This window comes from Pseudophryne corroboree, chromosome 2 (genome assembly GCF_028390025.1).
Source record: "Pseudophryne corroboree isolate aPseCor3 chromosome 2, aPseCor3.hap2, whole genome shotgun sequence".
Lineage (NCBI taxonomy): Eukaryota > Metazoa > Chordata > Amphibia > Anura > Myobatrachidae > Pseudophryne > Pseudophryne corroboree.
This window is the reverse complement of record NC_086445.1, coordinates 342,437,597-342,459,064: the sequence shown is the minus strand read 5'-3', so window position 1 is coordinate 342,459,064 and position 21,468 is coordinate 342,437,597. Positions and strand designations below refer to the sequence as shown.

Here is a 21,468-nt window from a genome sequence, read left to right as displayed (position 1 = left end):
TCGGAGGCTCGCGTCCGTAGTCACAAGAACCCAATCTTGAATGCCGAACCTGCGACCCTCTAGAAGGTGAGCACTCTGGAGCCACCACAGGGGAGAGAAAGAGAGAGAGAGCGAGAGACCCTGGTCCGGGGGTACCGGGCTCCGATGTATGTGACGGTGGGACCCTGACCACTTGTCCAGAAGATCCCACCGAAAGGTCTGTGTGGAATGGCCTCGTAGGCCCCACCATCCTTCCTAATAAATGAGTGCATTTGGTCTCTGACCATGTTCTGGAGTACTTGGGCTTTTTCCTCTGGGAGAAAGACCTTTTGTTTTTCTGTGTCCAGAATCATGTCCAAAAACGGCAGTCGAGTTTTTGGAACCAACTGTGACGTTGGTAGATTTAGGATCCCGCCATGTTGTAGTATTCTCAGGGAGAGAGATACGCTTTGTAATAATTTTCCCCCTTGAACTCGCCTTTACCAGGAGATCCTCCAAGTATGGGATAAATATGATGCCTTGCTCACGCAGGAGCACCATCATGTCCGCCATGAACGTGTCGGACGTGGGAATAACAATCCTGTACAGCGAATCTTAGGTACGCCTGATGAGGAGGATAAATGGGAACATGAAGGTATGCATCCTTTATGTCAAGTGACACCATAAAAAAACTCCCCTTCCAGGCTGGAGATCACTGCCCGGAGAGATTCCATCTCGAATTTGAACCTTTTCAGATATAGGTTCAGGGATTTTAGATTCAGAATGGGCCTGACCGAGCCATCCGGTTTCGGTACCACAAAAAAGGCTTGAATAAAACCCCTTCCCCTGTAGAAGGGGAACCTTGATAATCACATACTGATGATACAATTTCTGTATGGTAGTTGCCACTGTTTCCCTCTCTGAGGGGGAAACTGGCAAGACCGATTTGAAAAATCGGTGAGGAGGCACATCTTCGAATTCTAATTTGCACCCCTGGGATACAATATATACCGCCCAAGGATCCAAGTCCGACTGAACCCAGACTTGTCTGAAGAGTCGAAGATGTGCCCCCACCGGCGCGGACTCCCTCAGCGGAGCCCCCGCATCATGTAGTGGATTTTGTAGAGGAGGGGTGGACTTTTGTCCCTGAGAAACAGCCGTAGCTGGTGTTCTTTTCCCTCTACCTCCACCTCTGGCGAGGAAGGAAGAGACCCGACCCTTTCTGAACTAATGCGACCGAAGGGACTGCATTTGATATTGCCGTGTTTTCTTTTCCTGTGGGGGAACATAAGACAAAAGAGTAGATTTACCCGCGGTCGCTGTGGTTACCAGATCCGCGAGGCCCTCCCCAAATAAAACTTCACCTATTGTAAGGCAAAGTCCTTTTTTTTTTTTCTTTAAACTGCATACCTGTCCCTTGGCAGGTCCACAGGGACCGTCTAAGAGAGATCTCCATGGCATTGGCTCTTGAGCCCAACAGCCCAATATCACTCGCAGCTTCTCTCATATATTATGCTGCGTCTTTAATCTGACCCAAGGTCACCAAAATGGCATCTTTTTCTAGGGTGTCAATGTCAGATGACAAGTTATCTGCCCACGCTGCAACTGCGCAATCCACCCATGCCGACGCTACTGCCGGCCTTAGTATGTATAAATTGATTTTAAGGTAGTTTTCTGTCTGCAATCAGCAGGACTCTTAAAGGCTGCCGTATCAGGGGAAGGTAGCGCCCCCCTTTTTCGTCAAGCGCGTAAATGCCTTGTCCACCGTGGGTGAGTATTCCCACCGTAACCTGTCCTGGGAGTGGAAAGGTTACGCCATAATATTTTCTTATGAATCTGCAGTTTCTTATCTGGAGTTTCCCAAGCTTTATCAAACAGGGCGATCAGCACGCGAGATGGGGGAAAAGTTACCTCAGGATTCTTTCCCTTAAACATGCCGACCTTTGTGTCAGAGACAGAAAGGTCCTCAGTGATATGCAAAACATCTTTAATTGCTACAATCATATATTGAATACACTTGTCCACCCTTGGGTGCAACTTAGCATCATCACCGTCGACACTGGAGTCAGAATCCGTGTTGGTATTGGTGTCTACTACCTGTGAAAAGGGACGGTTCTGCGACCCCGAAGGGCCCTGTGACACAGTAAAAGCTATGGATTGACTCCCTGCTTTAATCCTTGGACTCAGCTTTGTCCAAACTTTGTAATAAAGTCACATTAGTCATTCAATCAGGTGTCAGCGGCGCCGACGGAGACACCACAATCATCTGCTCTGCCTCCTCCCTATATGAGTCTTCCACCTCGACACAGACGTACTGACATCCCCACACACACAGGGATACCTGATATAATGGGGACTGACCCACCATAAGGCCCTTAGGAGAGACAGAGAGAGAGTATGCCAGCACACACCCAGCGCCATTGTATACTGAGACAAAAAACACCACATATTTTGCGCCAATAAACGTGCCCCCCCCCCCCTCGTTTTGACCCTCTGTATTAACTAACAGCAGGGGAGAGTCCGGGGCCGCTTCTCTGTACTGAGGAGAAAAAATGGCGCTGGTTAGTGCTGGAGGAAACAAGCTCCGCCCCCCGACGGCGGGCTTCGTTCCCGCTCTAAATCTTTATACTGGCGGGGGATTCTGAAATATATATCCTCTTAAGTGTATATAAGTACTTTGCCAGTGTTATGTGAGGTATAGTAATGCTGCCCAGGGCGCCCCCCCTGCGCCCTGCACCCTTACTGTGGTGCCTGTGTGTGTGAGCTGGGAGCAATGGCGCGCAGCGTTACCACTGCGCGTTACCTCATGAAGATCTGAAGTCTTCTGCCGTCTTTGAAGTCTTCTTTCTTCTTATACTCACCCGGCTTCTATCTTCCGGCTCTGTGAGGAGGGCGGCGGCGCGGCTCTGGGACGAACTACAGGGTGAGACCTGTGTTCCGACTCCCTCTGGAGCTAATGGTGTCCAGTAGCCTTCGAAGCAGATCCCATCATTTAAGTAGGTCTGCTTCTCTCCCCTCAGTCCCACGAAGCAGGGAGCCTGTTGCCAGCAGTGCTCCCTGAAAATAAAAAACCTAACAAAAGCTTTTTCAGAGAAACTCAGGAGAGCTCCCCTGCAGTGCATCCAGTCTCCACTGGGCACAGGAAATAACTGGGGTCTGGAGGAGGGGCATGGAGGGAGGAGCCAGTGCACACCCATTCTAGAGCTTTACGGTGCCCATGACTCCTGCGGAGCTGTTGATACCCCATGGTCCTTACGGAGTCCCCAGCATCCACTAGAACGTAAGAGAAATTCTAATTTTCTGAGATTTTGGATTTGGGGTTATGTTAAGGTGTAAGACACAATCATCAAAATTATAATAAATAAAGTCTTGAAATATCTCACTTTGCATGTAATGAGTCTATATAATATATTAGTTTCACCTTTTAAGTTGAATTACTGAAATAAATGAACTTTTGCACGATATTCTAATTTTCTGATTTTCACCTGTACTAAATGCTTTCCCCTGCTATTTCCTGATAACATTAGGCAGAATGTAAGTGCTCATTTACGAGTGATAAAACTCACGTATGATAAACTGTTCTCCAGCCAATCAGCTCCTAACTGTCGTGTTTGAAAAATGATAGTTGGGAGCTGAGTTGCTTAGTTTGTGATACTCAGCCTTTGTTTGATCTGCACTAGATCATTTGGTGGTAACAACAGACTGAGAATCAAAAAGAAACAAAACCACCTGCCTCGATATTCCAATTGCAACGGGTCACGGACAGCAGAAAAGGCTTCCAAACCTAATCCCTCCTCCGCCCCCTAAACCTAATCTCCCTCAGCGCGACATGCCTCTCCGGCAGCCCAGCAAACATTTGTTCGGGATCCCTTTGATCAGGATTCCAGTGCCGGATTATGATCCTATTCAAGATGCCAGAGCTGGCATTCTGAGCAGTGTCTGTATTCCAGCGTCTGTATTTCGACTGACGGGATTTTGAAATAGAGGCTATTGACTAACTGTTAGGGAGTGCAAGGGATGAATTACTAATGCTATGCTAGAATGGGCTTAATACATGGCTCAGATTTTACAGAACTTACTAGGTGAGTAGTCATCCCAAATGGCCCGTCTGCTTCCATTAGAACAGGCAACTGCATCATTATGGGCCCATAATATGGGAAAATGCCTAAAATGTCATCATCCATGATGGATGTTGTCATCTTCAGGTGCTTCTTTTGCTAGACTGCGGTTATGGCAGACTTCAGTAACTTTCCCTTGGGATTCTAATGCCATATGTTCTTCTCAAGAGAAGTGTTAACTTACAGCTGTACATCCGGGCAACGACCAGAAGAGAGAAGAAAATGATCGCTAGTGCGATCGCAAGAAGTTTGACAGTGGGGAGGCGTTCCGGGGTGGATACTCGCCGTTTTCCGGGCGTGGAGATCCAAACGCAGGTGTGTCCAGGCATTTGGAGGGCAGTTGTCTGACGTCAATTCCGGGACCTTCATCGCTGGATCCATCACACAGGGTAAGTAACTGCAGGGCTGGTCTTGTTCTGCACAAAACTTTTTTTAGCATAGCAGGGCTGCACAAGCGATCGCAGCCGTGCTATGCTAAAATACACTCCCCCATAGGCGGCGTCTAGTTGATCGCACGAGCAGCGAAAAGTTGCTACGTGCAATCAACTCTGAATGAGGGCCAATATCTGCAAGTTAAGTCCATTTGGAATGTACACACAACAGAGAGCAAGGATAGCAGAGATTATTACACCTTAATTTGTTTGTTTACGTAAAGTGGATAAAATACCATATAAATGTGTGTCACAACTGGGATCCTGTATGGAGCAAATGGTTTATAAAGAATGAGAGGGAACCGGGAGTAATGGCAATAGCACTTATGGACCTAAAGGGTTTTAAGAATCTTCCTTATTAAATGGCATGTTTCTCTGTAGTTAGCTAATGTTTGTTCAGCATTCTTCCACAATTCTTCTGAACCCTTATTTGTTATTTAAGCTGTTTTCTGTGGCAATAATAGTGACTCATACAAGCTCCCAGGAAAGCCACATCATCAAGCTCTTTAGTAAAGTGTTCATTCTAATAAATGCTATATGAAGATAAACATATCAGGAGCAAATGTATTAATTTAGTATGCACTTCATCTGCTGGCAGACGAACCTTCATTGTTATGTAATGTAAACCTATATTGATTTGTGTGAGCTGAAGTATAGCCACAGATGGTGGACCAAAGAACCAATTGCTTTCAAACTTTTCACTGTAGAAAATTAAATCCTTAAACTAATCTTGTATTCTTCTGCTATTAGCACTTTTATTTGCAAACTTAAGTATACTGGAACCTCATCCTTTCTATGAATATACTCTTAGCACATCATTATCAATCATAGCTCATTACATACTAATGCCCCACTACTTAATGAATTCTGATAATACTTCAAAAGGTAACTCAATCTTAAATTGCTTCCTGAGGTCTTATTGTCCATCTGATAATAAGATGATTAAAATCCTTGCAATGGTATTTGTACGTCATGGAAGAAGAAGGTGCGCAATTTGTCCATAAACCTTCTCTATCTGATTCATTTCGATTCAGTTTAGATGAAGGTTCTCCTTCTTGATGCAATATTGACGTTATTTGTCTTGGTTTTTTTTTTTTTCTTTTGTTTAGTATACTGGGTTCATTATTCTGATGTTATTCCTATTTATTTTGTGTTTTATATGTGGCTTTACTGTATTCCCCCCTCCCCCCTTTTCCCCATTGCTCCTCTATTCCCCTTTTTTCTTTTCTGTACCCCATAATTTGTTTAAAATTCAAATAAGAACTATTGATGATAAAATCCTTGCTGCAGTTTTATTTTGGCTTGCAAAATGGTTTATATTTACATACTGAACATTTTGAGCTTTGTGTAGGGATAAGTGATCCTTTTCCAAGTCAGACACCTATGTGCCTATTGTAAAAAGGAAACAAAAATGATGATTTGATGGAACAAAATAGTACTTATAAGTAAAAAATTGCTCTCTTCTGCCAGTCATTTACTTTGTAGTACATCAAGGTTAGTACTTTCTTTTGTTTACCTCTTCTAATGAGCACATTTCATTGATGATCCAATTTTCACAGCTTCCTGGAACTTGCAAGAAAAGGTCACATGCCATCAGATACGTTTGACTGTTATTTAGAACTTAAATCAAAGTTGTCCTTGTAAAAAAAAATTAAAAAATAATAATAATGAAGTTTCTTCTACTGTGGACAGTATGTTGCTATTTTCATTCAAAGTTTGTTCATTGTAGTTTAATACTGTATGTGATACGTTGTTTGTCTCCTGTTAATTGGAAGGATGTGTCAGGAATCCTGTGAAATGTGCTCTACATTAGCTGCCTTGAGCAATCTGTTAATTGGTGCATAGAACACTACAATCTTGCAAATTTTTCGACAAGTTTATTCAGCTGCACATTATTTTGTGTGTTATTTTTATTTTATTTTTTAATTTTGTCCTATTAGATTTGAGCTTTCAAGCAGCCTCAAAAATTTCCTCCACTCCTGCTTATGAAGCATTGAAGGTTTTGCGAGACATGAGCCAGAACTTTCCCATAAAAGCAAGGTGAGACCGGAAAATACACATTTACATTGATTAGGTCATAGTAAAGTTGCCTTGTTAAAACATGCCTGGACATTAGTAGAGTATGGTCATTTTATGTTTGTGTTCAGAATATAACCTTGCCTTCGTTAAGGTATACATTTACGGAATTGAGTAAATCATGTACTCTGTGACGTCTCTTATAGCAATGCATGCATTAAAAAGTAACCAATATTCTGCAGTTTATTGTAACTGTTACTGACTTCAGTATCTAGTTTCAGTTAAAGGATATGGCACATGAAATTCAAATGGAATGTTAAGTCACTCAGTGAATGGAGAAAATTAATTATGTTGCACCTTATTTGTTCTGCTTCTGAAACCTTAACGCATGCAAGAGTGCAGTTGGGAAGATGTTTTTACATTTTTGTATCTTTCTTTTAATACGTTAGTTTATAAGATGTTTTTCAGAATTTTACACAGCACAAAAAAAGCAGATCAGTACAGCTAACATATAACAACCAAGACATGAAGATGTCACAGATGACACGGCAGTACAGGTTCAGACATTGTAAGGAGTCATAAAAGGTTAAGAATGAGTAATTCTTACAACAAAATATATTACAAGCAGAAGCAACCGAGTGGCAGCCGAGCATTCTGTAGCATCCTGAACTAATGAGTACAATGCCAGAATATCAATGTCGGATGGAGAATCGGGTACACCCACTTTACAGAGGAGAGAAAATGTCTTACCCAACAAAGAAAGGGGTTCTTTACAGTAAGGGCAGTTAGGATTTGGAATTTACTGCAGAGAAGGTAGTAATGGCGAACTCAGTAAATATGTTTAAAAATGGATTGGATACATTTCTAACTGAAAAGGATATAGCATTTAAATTTAATGTATTTTAGTAACAGTATGCACTCTAGTTGTCAGCTAGGCTATTAACAGTCGTCACTTGATTTATCATAATTAACCCAGTGTAGAATAGTGTAGGAATTTTAAATACAGGTTGAACTTGATGGACAACTTGTCTTTTTTGAACCTCATTTAATATGTTACTATGTTACATACAATCAGATGTAAGTAGAAAAACTACTGTTGTGTGCACCGCTTTCATGTATCACAGTATGTCTAATTAGTGGACCACCAAGCATCAATGTAGGGGGCCCCACCCAATCCCACACACTATAACACCAGACTAACATTGCATTGTTAGTAACACATCGTAAATTGTAATATACTGTAAAGGACTGTTTTAACACTACTATTAATGGAATGGATCGCTACACACGTAATTAGTTGAAAAGAGACTTTCTAACACCCCACCTGAGCAAAACAATAGCCATCTTCCATCTGGACACCCAAACCCGAATCAGGCCACCAAGATGCCAACACTGCTATTTATAAACTAGTATAAACTGAATAGATTCTGTGAAAATGAAGTGAGAATTGGGAAAGTACACACAACAACTCTGTTACAGAACAAACCAAAAACCGACCTCCACCCCTTACACCAAACCCAAACTAAGATGTGCTTGACACCCAAACAACCAGCTGCACTATTCTAACTAAACACTTAGAATGCAAGAGAAGTCATAACACAATACAAGACAAAAACAGACACCCATTGAGTGGGCCAGGATATAAGCAGGACAAGGCTTTTGGTAGCATTCTTGGGAATGACCGTTAGACAGGCCATTAATATATTCTCTCCGTGGGTAACCGTGCAAGCATATATTAAGCAAGAAGTAAAACTTAGGATGGCATTACGCTCTTTAGAATGAAAAACTTGACATAGCAGAATCAAACAATCAAGACACATGCAACATTAATATTATATTTAATTGATAAGTGACTAAAAACGGAGTAAAATGTTACATACAAATAAAATCTAGGATGCAATAATATTTCTACGGGGTTGGGTATGTGTGACTGGCGGTCAGGAGGCCGCCGGTCACCATACCGACGGCGGGATCCCGTGGCGATATGCCGGGGGTGGGGGGGTCGAGTGCAACAAGCCACGGGTTCTATTCCCACTCCAGTGGAGTGGGAATAGTCCCTGCTAGTCTTCAATCCGACTGTCGGGTTTGTAAGTGGTCGGGATGTTGGGGGAGGTATTGTGAGACTGACGGTCACATAACTACATCCCATTTCTACATTATTTAGTGTGCATAGTAGATTCCTGAATCCTGCCAAATAAATATTGATATATGTATTTATCCACTGACAAATATGGTATGTTAACTGCAGAGATGTATTAAAGTATCATGTTAGTAAAATGCCAATAGCATCGATCCAGTATGTGAGGAGACTAATGACCAGTCAATTCCTGCATTGCTCAGGTGCTCCTGTACTGAAGATATTCTATTCCTTAGGTGTGCAGTCCTGTTTGCGACCCTCTGGAATCCAGGTTTTTGTACAGTTTACTGACCAGAGAGTACACAGCAGATACTATGCTTATGTGGCTGCTGAAATAGCCAAATGCTGACTGCTTAGCCCTGTGTTTCTGTTGAATGGACTAGATAATTGTTGCTGGCACAACCACGGAGATGCAGGTTAACAGGAATGGCAGGTGAACCCCAATTTCTGACCTGTTTCGCTTCCAAATGAAAGCTTTATCAAAGAGTCCAAGCATACATTAAACCAGAAATATAATTTCATATTTCAGCAAGGCAAAATATGATCTCCACTAGTACAAATAACAATGTGAAAAAGAAGAAAAACTGTACTGGAGGTACTAAATAAAAGCATGGAGCCATGATCTACAGATATGGGTATGAGGTCAGTCTCCGTTTTGAACAAGAATTCAAGCAAATAAATCATGTGGATAAGGTATATAAGGTAATCAGTGCTATCACAGGTGCAAGCTGGGTGTGGAACTTTTGTCAACACCATAATGTAATATGGTCTGCATGTAAGAAAAAGAAAATGCAGGTGCATACTGTAAGCATTAAGAATACATATAGTACATTTTTGATAAACGCTATAATTAACATGGTGTATAAGGGAGGTTCTTAGTACGTTTGACCTTATGTTGCTTGCCTATCCACCCCATCAAGATGAACCCCATCAGATAGGTAACTAACATTCATAATACTATATTAATTTATTTGGGACTTTCTTATAATGTGGCCATTCTAATATGCGTGCATGTTCACAGTGTCAACACAGGCATAATTTCTACATGTTTATTATATTGAACTTTAATGTCTACTGTCCTATTTTAACCTACCCTACCTGTAATTTCATGTGTCAACATTCTGACTACATCCCATGCAAGCCAGATAACATCCCCCACAAATATAGGAGGTGTAAGCTAAGTAGCCAGAAAAGTAAAAGAATGGTATCATGATTGTTTCTAGGTACTCAGAAACCCCCCCTGCGTGCACGTGAGCAACAGCACTGCTCCGGCGCTTACCTGTCCAAGATGAGTACCTTTTCCTTCCTAGCCTCCTGTTGAATGGCTGCAGGCTGGATACTCCTTTGGGGGGTGTAGAGTGCGCTGTATGCTGCTACCGGCTGCTTCTGTGTATCAAGGGGGCACTTTGTGCTGCAGCCGCCGCTTCTGTGTATTGTCCTGTGGATGCGGCTGCACAATCAAAGTCATCCAGTAAGTCATAATGGAGTACTGGATCTCTGTCCCTGTAGTGGAGCTGCTTAGCTAAGCAAGTGAGTGGTGAGCCCCTGCAAGCAGAGCTCTAGTGGGAATGCAGAGGGCTTTCTTAAAAGCAATGTGTCAGTTTCTAATAAGAATCTGGTTGTGATTTATTATAAGACGTCTACAAGCCTTCTCTAAATTCTCACCCAGGACTCCTTAAGAATAACACCTTTAATATGTTGAAGCTGAAGAGAACTTTGTCACATTTTTTATTCTACATTTTGCAAATGAAGACGTCTAGCCATGCAACCATCTCATGTAATTAACAGCTCACGTCAGAGGTCATTGCTAATCTGATGTTAAACATTCTGGGATTGTGTCTTTCAGAGCCTCTTTTAGAATTAGAAATAACGTGCTGCGTTTACGGGCGTGGATTACCAGATTTAGAATTGTTTAGAGATGCACTGCACAAATTGTTTATTTAAATAGCTTTGAAAATGATAAAGTACTGTGTCACTAGCAGAGAAAGATGGCGATTTCTAGAGGCCTCAGAACAAGTAGCTTGCAGACCTACCACTGCTACATTATTTCCTTTGGTGTTGTGTGCAGTGTAAGGTGTGTGTGATTGTGCAGACCAATAAAAAGCTGTGAGGATTTTAATGCTTCCTGTTGGCCCTCAACACCATATCCTCTTGGCTGTGCATGCAAAAGCCTGTCCTGTGCAGCCTCTGTGCTATGATCATGCCTGGATTTGTGGTATGAAAAGTCGAAATTCAGAATAGCGTCATGTTCTAATAACCATATAAATGTCGACATGTTCTATTTCTCTCCCTCCATCTCGTGGTCAGTTTCTTCTGAAAGTGGGGCCCAAACTTTTTTTCTGCAGCAGGGTATACTGTGTTCCACATGGAATACATCTGGGTGTAGAGATGGATCTTGATCCAGAGGCACCAACAGGCTAAAGCTTTAGACTGTCCCAGGATGCATTACGGCGCCTCCTCTATATAACCCCGCCTCCAGGCACTGTGAGCTCAGTTTTAGAGTTGGTGCCTGCATAAGCAGGTCACTTAACAGAGGGGGCTGCGCAGGCAGTCCTGAAATAAGCTATTTAGAAGACTTCAAGGGCTGCAGCACTTCATATGTCAGTGTGACATGCTGTGCTGCGGCTCCATCACCTCCTCAGTGGCGTTGCATACTCCTGCTGGCTCTGTTACCGGGTACTTGCGGCGGAGACGCTCCGGTGCCTAGGCACACCACCACAGACGCTCTCCTTGATCGCGTGGCTGCTACTAAGGGAGGAGGTAAGAGGGTCAACCAGGTGGGACCCGCCATTAAATCGCGTTCTGGTAGCGGTCTCCGGAGACTGACCACGATGCTGGCGTGGACACTGTGGCCGTACAGGGACTCCACTATGTCCACCAGGGCAGGGGAGTACATGTCAGATAATATATTATCCATGTTTAATAAGGCTCCATAGTACCAGGTGGTGAGGACCAACATAGGGGATAAGGCGCTTGACTTGTAGCCCCTCCCCCAGCTATGGGCGCCATCTACTGCTGGTGTTCCCGCCCTGGAGCTCCCTCACACTCTCCCTCACTCGCTGACTGAGACGCTGGGTGCCATCTTCTCACAGTAGCTGCGACTGGTCTCCGGGACTGCAGGGCAAGGTCTCCTCTGTAAATCCGCCTGATTTATCAGCGCTGTGATTCTACAGACACTTAAGTATTCTACATGTCATTTTAAGACAGCGTTAGTTAAGAACAAGTGTACCTCTACCAGAATATATTGTACGAGTATTCTGAGATATAATCTCTAGTCCAGTGCAGTTTTATTGTCTGACTAAAATTATTATCTGCATTGTCACTGTGACGGTGTGTGCCTGTATCTGCCATATGGATTTCACTTTCAGTGTATCCCAGCTGTATTTATCACTGTATTCTGTACCCTAGGACTAGGTGCGTCAGGGTTTCATATATAGTGCTGCACAGTATTTACCGGTATGATGTGACTGTGTACTCAGTCACATCATACCGGATTTGTTAGCTGGTGTTGTGTACTGTGTACGCAGTCACATAGTACCGGATTTAGATGCTGGTGTTGTGTACTGTGTACGCTGTCACATACTAGGGGATTTATTTGCAGGTATTGTACTCTGTCTGGCGGTATTGTACTCATACGCTCTGCGGTTACATTCACTGAAATGTCTAACATAAAGGGCGGGAATTCCGATGACGCCCCTGTATCATGCAGCGCATACACCAGGGATTTGCCTGAGGGGGAAGCTTTGAATGATGGTCTGTGTAATATGTGCCATACATCTACCAGTCAGTCCGCGGCTCCTGTAGCCAATCAGTAGCCACCTTGGGATGTGTTCTCAAATACAGTATGCTTAATACGCTTGTGACACGCCTATGGGACCTCCTGTGCCGTTGCAGCCACATATTGTCCCTATGGTTAATCCGCCCTGGGCGGATACTCTGTCTACACATGTACAGTACAACAATTGAATCAATCCTTGGTTAGACAAAAACCTACCCTATGTCCCTCTGCGGTCAAGGGGTCATCTAAGCCTCCTCCTCACAATCCACTAATATCTCAGATGATACGGATGAGGATGGGGAGTATACTGATCCGTAAGACACTGATACAGTCGCTTCTGATGAGGAAACTACAACGTAAGTTGATGTCCCTGACCTAGTAAAGGCTATTAAGCGGAGTCTACAAATCAGTGATGATGTAGATCCCACTACTGCGTCTAAGAAGCCTGATAAATTTAAACGTCAGAAGTTAACTAAAGTAGTCTTACCACATTCTGACCATTTGGTTGACATATGTCAGGAACCTTGGTCTTCTCCAGGAAAGAAATTCTCCCTGTCTAAAAAGGTGCTAGCTCGTTATCCTCTCTCTGCTGAGTTGTGTAATAAGTGGGAAAATCCACTGCCGGTGGATTCCCATGTCACCCGTCTTGGGGTGTCATCTACTCTACCTGTCACCTCACCGTAGGAACCGACAGATAAGCGCGTTGAAGGATGCTGAAGTCTATTTACTCCCTTACTGATGCTGTACATAGACCCACTATAGCAGCCTCCTGGTTGTGCGTTCCCTCATGGATACAGGAGTGGTAGTGCCATTACCCCTGTCCCAGAGAGGCAGAGGATAATACTCTACCCTGTTTCTTGTCCCAAAACCCAATGGATCTTTCCGGCCTATACTCAACCTCAAATCACTGAACAAATTTTTGAGTGTGTCCAAATTCCGTATGAAAACGCTGCTCTCGATTGTACTGGCCATGGAACATGGTGATTATATGGTATCCCTGGATATACAAGATGCTTATCTGCATATACCTATTGCCATATCAGCAATATCTGTGGTTTGCTATTGGCAACCTTCATTATCTGTTCCAGACTCTGCTGTTTGGACTGGCCACAGCCCCTCGGATCTTCACCAAGGTTATGGCCATGATGACGGCTCATCTGCGTCGTCAGGGAATCAGGATCCTGCCATATCTGGACGACTTGCTGATCCTGGTGAACTCCCAAGATGTCCTCCTCATCTACAACTGACTGTAAACTTCCTACTAGCCCACGGGTTGCTCGTCAACTAGAAGAAGTCCTCGCTGGTCCCTGCTCGGAGCATGGTGCACCTGGGGGCCCTGCTGGACACACAGTCAAAGACTTATTCTGTCTCCAAAGTAAGTCCTGAAACTTCAGGACAGGATAAGATGCTTCCTCTCTCGCCCAAGAGTATCGATACACTCAGCGATGCAAGTACTAGGCCTCATGGTGTCTGCTTTCGACATGGTAGAGTACGCTCAGTTTCATTCCCGCCCTCTACATAGGTTAATCCTTTCCAAGTGGGATGGCCTGCCTCATCGGATCAGGTCTCAAATGATCTCCTTGACTCCAGAGGTTCGTCTGTCACTTACCTGGTGGCTACAGGACCAGCAGTTGAGCATGGGCCGTCCCTTCTGGATTCCCAACTGGGTCCTCCTGACTATGGACGCCAGTCTCAGGGGTAAGGGTGCAGTGCTGGAGCAACACTGTCTCCAGGGTTGGTGGACCAGGGAGGAAACTCTCCTCCCGATAAACATTCTGGAATTGCGGGCAGTTTTTAATGCTTTGACTCTTGCCCTGCCTCTGATACGGAACAGGCCTGTTCAAGTACAATCAGACAACGCCACTATGGTGGCTTACATAAATCATCAAGGCGGCACTCGAAGCCGCATGGCAGTGATGGAAGTGTCAAAAATCCTTTGTTGGGAGGAACGCCATTTGCCAGCAATATCGGCGGTGCACATTCTGGGGGTCCTCAACTGGGAAGTTGACTTCCTCAGTCGTCAGGACGTGCATGCCGGAGAGTGGAGACTTTATCCAGAAGTCTTTCAACTCCTAGTGGACAAGTGGGGCCTACCAGATGTAGACCTGATGGCGTCTCGACACAATCACAAAGTTCCGGTCTTTAGATAAAGAACAAGGGATCCTCAAACATTGTTCGTGGATGCACTGGCAATTCCATGGAACTTTCGGCTGCCCTACGTGTTCCCTCCAGTGTCACTCTTGCACAGGGTACTATGGAAGTTCAAGCAAGAAGGAGGATTACTAATTCTAGTCGCATCAGCGTGGCCCAGGCGGCATTGGTTCTCAGACCTGCAGAGTCTGTCGATAGAGCGTCCTCTTCTACTTCCTTAACGCCCAGATCTCCTCGTTCATGTCCCTTGTGTCTACCCGGACCTGGCCAGGCTGTCTTTGACGGCGTGGCTCTTGAAGCTTCACTCCTGCGGCCCAAAGGTTTCTCCGAGGCGGTTATCCAAACTATGCTGAAGGCCCGCAAACCGGCTTCTCCAAGGATTTATTATAGGGTCTGGAATTCTTACTTCACCTGGTGTGCTGATAAGAATTACGATGCTTACAAGTTTAGTAATTCCAGACTTCTGGCTTTTTTTGCAACAAGGCCTGGATTTAGGACTTCGTCTGGCCTCCTTCAAGGTTCACATATCTGCCTTGTCGGTGTGGTTTCAGAGAAAAATTGCATCTATTCCTGACGTTCATACCTTCACTCAGGGCGTAGTGCGGATTCAGCCTCCCTATGTCCCTCCTGTGGCTACATGGGATCTGTCTGTTGTCCTGAATGCCCTGCAAGAGTCTCCGTTTGAACCTCTTGAGTCAGTGGACCTTAAATGGCTTGTGGCTAAGGTCCTTTTCTTATTGGCTATTGCCTCTGCCAGAAGGGTTTTCGGACTTGGGCACGTTGTCCTATCATCCGCCCTTTTTGATATTTCAGTGTGACCGAGCATTTCTCCGAACTCGTCCCGGTTATTTTCCTAAGGTGGTGTCATCTTTTCACCTTAACAAAGAGATTGTGGTTCTGGCCTTCATCTCTGCTGACTTGTCCTCCAAAGAGCGGTCTTTGGATGTGATAAGGGCTCTCCGTGTTTATGTGGAGAGGACTGCCTCTATCAAGAGGTCAGCTACCCTTTTTGTAATTTTTGATTTCCACAAACATGGCTGCCCTGCGACTAAGCAAACCATGGCCAGATGGATTAGAATGGTGATTGCACAAGCTTATGCGCAGGCTGGGCTCCCAGCTCCTTCTGCTATTAAGGCCCATTCTACTCGGTCTGTTGGACCTTTTTGGGAGGCCTGCAGTGGCGTGTCCGCAGAACAATTGTTCAAGGCGGCTACGTGGTCCTTGGTGAACACGTTCATTAGGTTCTATGCCTTTGATACTTCCGCCTCTCAGGATGCTTCCTTTGGATGCCGGGTTCTCATACCCACTAAAGTGCGTCCCCTCCCTTGAGGAGCTGCTTTAGGACATCCCCGATGTATTTCCTGTGAAACACAGTGTACCCCACTACAGAAAAGGAGATTTGTGGTAGACTTACCATGGTTAAATCTCTTTCTGCGAGGTACACTGGGTTCCACAGGGCGCCCACGCTGACGCACTTATCTTCTTTGGGTTTGTATGGCATTAGTCGCTGGTCCCTTCTCCTGTCGTGAGAACGTGGTTCTATGTGACTACATCTGCCTTCTCTTTTGCCTGCTTCTGCATTGGACTGGTTAACTGAAACTGAGCTCACAGTGCCTGGAGGCGGGGTTATATAAAGGAGGCCCCGCAATACATCCCGGGACAGTCTAAGCCTTAGCCTGTTGGTGCCTCTGGATCAAGATCCATCTCTACACCCCAATGTATTCCCTGTGGAACCCAGTGTACCTCACAGAAAGAGATTTAACCATGGTAAGTCTACCATAAATCTCCTTTTATAACTTGTAGGGGGACCAGAGCTACTATTCATTTTTTCATCTATAAACTACTGTAGCTGTTTTTGGTAACATGACCTGTGTTGTTGCTAGCACAACCCATCCAGAACAGTCTAGTGGCTTTTTCTTGATACTTAGCTTTCGGGTTAGCTCACCTTCTGTGTGGCTGGTGCGGACATCTATTTGGATTGAAGACAAATGGTCCGGCACACATTGAGCATGGTGTCTTAATAATCCGTCTCCTTTAACTGCTAATGGCGCCAGTTGACAATTATACAGTACACTGGGGGCACCTCAGAAACTTGTGACATTGTACATATGAATCTGGTTCTGCTCAACTCCACTAAAACACTTCAAATTGCGTTCTTTAACAGTATTTTCAGACCTTCAGTAATTTCAGTTGATTTTGTTGAATGCGTAGAAAAGACTATCCAAGTGTACATTTGAAGTGTGTAGAAAGGCTCCATTAATTAGTTTCAAAAATGTAGAATTGTTCATCAGCTGAAAAGCTCTTCTTTGAATTTGGAAATGGTGTTAATTTGAACATCAGTAACCTGTAACACTACTACACAGTGCTCACACCCCAATGTGATGTGCCTAAAACGGGATGCAGTTAATTTACCGAATGACGGGATCACAGTTGTCAAAGTACCAACACCAGAATTGACAGTAGGGAAGATGCTGGCGGTCTAAATCCCAACGACCGCCTGGTATTCCCACTCGGGTTGTGGTCCGCATCACCACCCAAGAGGGAATATAAGAGCCCGAAGTATAGCACGCCGCGAGGGGACACGCTGCGCGTGAGGCCAGTATTCCGGCATCTACATTTCGACCGCCGGTATCTCAACAGTTGGGATTTCATACCGAATCCACCTAAAACTAGTACTATACAATCTAAAAAAAAATAGTTATTGCATTTAATTGTACAGTAGATACATTAGGAAGTCACAACTCATTGGTCATCAATGAATGTACATGTCAACATGTGAGTTTTTACGCAAATAATACATTTTGTTTGAGCATAAAAAAAATCATATGGTCACTAAGGTAATGGCAGTCTATATCGGCAAGAATGCTTTTAAATTAATAAATTGAAATATATACATTTTAGCATTAAAGATTTAAGATTTTGGAGATAAAACTGCTGAGAAATGAATGACTGAAAAAATTAGTATAAGAAATAAAAAATTAAATGAAAAAATGAAATAAAGTTTAAATAAACAATATAGACTCTGCCTTCAAGCCTGGCAAATAGCTGTACAGATGTGTCCTGTAAACATCATTACTGCAGTCGCATCTCTCTGTGCGCTATGTCCCTCTAGCATTGGGCATCTTTTTTGCCAAAATGCATCTTAGTTGCAATGCAGTGTGGTTAGGATGCATCAGGAGACTGTTCTGATTAATTTTATATGTGACACTTGTATATCTGTGTGTGAAGCACCATGCAAGGAATATTCATAGTGACACTGTAATGTGACCTATCTGTGGAACAACACCAAACAATAAAACAGGTTTGTGCCTTTGATAACTGCAGGATATTGTAGATGTTCAAGATGTGCAGCGATCTAGCCAGCTAAGCATGTCCACCACAGGCAGTTAACCAAACATGTTTCAGTGACATGACGTTATCACCTTACAACTAGGTAGATTGGTGATGAATTTCAGCCCTTCAGATGCAAAAATCTGATCACACTACGTACCTCAATGTTTGACAATGTTTACGCCAGCCCTGCCATCTTACAACTGATGTCGGAACAGTGTGACTGATATGTGGCGCAGTCTAATGGCCGTGAGGGGAAGCCATGGTCTACCTATTCTGGCCTGGCAGGAAATTAGAATGAAATAGAAAACATGACATACGTGAGAGGCTGTGTCACCTTACTTACTGAACCACCTTCATATTTTACATGCCAGATCAGCTCACCGCATGCTTAGACAATGCTGCTCTTCTGGTAAATACCAAAGCTTGATTTCATTGGTTTAACTTAATCATTTTAGTAGTGTGCTGCTGTTTAACATTCAAGCACTACATGGAGAAGGTTCTTCGCTATTTAGGTGGTCTTAATTGCTAAAGCAGCACACCTATTGGGAGATGCATTTTTACCTTACTCCAGCATGTAGTTTCTTGTTAGTCAGGAGCCTTATGGATGTGCAGCAGCACAGTTGCACTAAGTTCGTAACTAAAGGGGGCTTGTCTGTACTGAACCTTATCATTGGTTAGTACTCCCTTTATATTTCTATTCTGCCCATGATTCCCTGCTGATTATAGATCCTGTTTGCCTTGAAAGCCTTTGGCTCTCTGTTTTATATTCTTGTCCTGTGAGATCCTGAGCTAAAGTGTCCTTGCCAGACCCAGTCCTGTCTGGTTCCTGTCTGTCTTGGCTTTAGCTGCAGTGGGGATTTCTCCACACCTTTCTTGTTATTTGTCTTGTCTGTTTCTTGGTCTTTCTGTTGTTATCCAGTATCATTTACATACAGCTGCTTTACACTTACCGCCACCTGTGTCTCTATTTCCTCTGTGTACATGGTCATAGCCTATTAGTCTGTTGTCTGAACAATTCCTTGCCTCAGTCTTCTCTGCTCCTTTGTGTTGGTACTGCGGTTGCCAGGAGTAACATCCACTGGCCTGGAGCATTCTGTGTGGTTTGTATGTCTGTTCTGCTTTCCCTGTCTGTATTCTATTGTCATGCATTTCTGTTGTTGCCAGTAGCAACCACTGTGAGTTCAGAGCATTCCTTGTCATTCATGTACCGGTTGATATGTCTTATCCAGTCCTGATCCCACTGTGTGTTATACTCCTGCTATTCACCAGTACCTGACAGTCCAGTCTGGTCTTATCCAGTCCTGATCCCACTGTGTGTGTTATACTCCTGATATTTACCAGTACCTGATAGTTCAGTCTGGTCTCATCCAGTCCTGATCCCAATGTGTTATCCTACTGCTATTTACCAGTACCTGCCAGTCCAGTCTTGTCTTATCCAGTCCTGATCTCACTGTGTGTTATACTACTGCTATTTACCAGTACCTGCCAGTCCAGTCTTGTCTTATCCAGTCCTGATCTCACTGTGTTATACTACTGCTATTCACCAGTACCTGCCAATCCAGTCTTGTCTTATCCAGTCCTGATCTCACTGTGTGTTATACTACTGCTATTTACCAGTACCTGCCAGTCCAGTCTTGTCTTATCCAGTCCTGATCTCACTGTGTGTTATACTCCTGCTATTTACCATTACCTGCCAGTCCAGTTTTGTCTCGTCCTCGTCTAGTGTGTGCCTATCTGTCCAGCTTTAACCCACTCTGTCCCAGGTGGGTGTCTACTCCAGCATATTCCTTGCACTTGCCCAGCCTCCAATAGTTTCCTTGTCCACAATAAGACCTGGGGGCATCTGAGTACTGGGTGGACTTAATCCACCTAGGAAAGGCGGCTGCTAAAGGTGAAGCTTTAGTATGCAGGAGACTTGAGGATTGCTGGGCTTGCGTAACACTCCATCCAGATACATGCCCCAGATCGTAATAGGTGCAAGTGAGCTGCTACTAGGTCCAGTGCAACTCTGCTAGAATCGAGTAGTTTTTTTTTTTACTTAAAATGCATCTCAATTTGATGTGCAACACTTGTATGCTGTGGTGTGATGGGTGTGGTATGAAAGGTAGATGGTAACTAGGGCAACAGGGTCTAGATCGACCACTACTGGTCGACAGGGTCTCTAGGTCAACATGGTCTAGGTCGACAGGTCAAAAGGTCGACATGAGGTGTTTTTTTGGGGGGGGGTCGTTCTCTTCGTAGACTGACAGGGAACCCCAATTAGTCGACCTAGTTACTGTCGACATAGAGACCGGATCCCATCATGACTGAGTCTGTATATAGAGCGCAGCGGAACTTTTATTGGAAGAAAGCTGCGGCTGCTACATTGTAGCACTTTGTATATAGGGGGTAATTCCAAGTTGATCGCAGCAGGATTTTTGTTAGCAATTGGGCAAAACCATGTGCACTGCAGGGGAGGCAGATATAACGTGCAGAGAGAGTTAGATTTGGGTGGGTTATTATATTTCTGTGCAGGGTAAATACTGGCTGCTTCATTTTTACACTGCAATTTAGATTTCAGATTGAACTCACCACACCCAAATCTAACTCTCTCTGCACATGTTATATCTGCCGCCCCTGCAGTGCACATGGTTTTGCCCAATTGCTTACAAAAATCCTGCTGCGATCAACTTGGAATTACCCCCATAGATTCAGAGACTCATTTGCTCACAGATATACAAGTTTTGCATTTGAAATTAATCAGCAGAGTATCCTAGTGCATCCTAGCTGTATCGTGTGGAGACTAAAACGCAATTTTGGCATAAAGGACTAACAAAACTAGCTGAGTCTCACAGGACCTCTAGCATGCCGAGAGGACCTGTTTTTTTGTGGGACTGCAGCAATTATGCATAATAGGAAAAACTATGTGCACTGCAGGGGGGGCCAGATATAAAGTGCAGAAAAATTTAGATTTGGATAGGTTATTTTTTTTCTGTGCAGGGTAAATGCTGGCTGCTTTATTTTTACACTGCAATTTAGACCTCAGTTTAAACACACACCACCAAAATTTAATTCTCTCTGCACATGTTATATCTGCCCCACCTGCAGTGCACATGGTTTTGCTCATTAGAGAACAATTTTGCTGCTGTAGTCAGGTCTGAATTAGTCCCATAGGAGTCAATCCAATCACCATAAAAGGGTGCAAAGTGCCGTTGCAATGGCATTTAAACGCCTTTAACGGCACCCTATGTCGCAGGCACGAATCAGCCACAATTTACAGAAAACTCCTCAGACCTCTATGGGGTGGCGAGCAGTTTTGTGTGAATTCGTCCTGCCATAAAGTGCGGCCACTACCGCGCTGATTCGCAGCTGCGATACTGTCGCAGCCTATTGAATTGACCCCATAGTTACATACTGCAGATTGTTCCAACCTACAGGAAGGAACCTGTTTTGTCTATGACCCTCAATGCTGGAAGGAACAGTCTACTTACCAATAGAAAATCCTGATTTTCTTTACCAAATGACATACTGGGCGGGATTCAAATGATTTATTGCCCCTGATCTCCT

General features: G+C 44.1%; 1 protein-coding gene across 1 annotated transcript in view; it reads left to right on the top strand.

Moving 5' to 3' along the window:
• The window catches only part of UGGT2 (UDP-glucose glycoprotein glucosyltransferase 2), an 813,961-nt gene that overhangs the window by 226,541 nt on the left and 565,952 nt on the right, over positions 1-21,468 (top strand). The window contains exon 9 of the mRNA XM_063953033.1: positions 6,448-6,547. Within this exon, the coding sequence (XP_063809103.1) occupies positions 6,448-6,547 (100 nt within the window). The remainder of the gene's footprint in view (positions 1-6,447; positions 6,548-21,468) is intronic.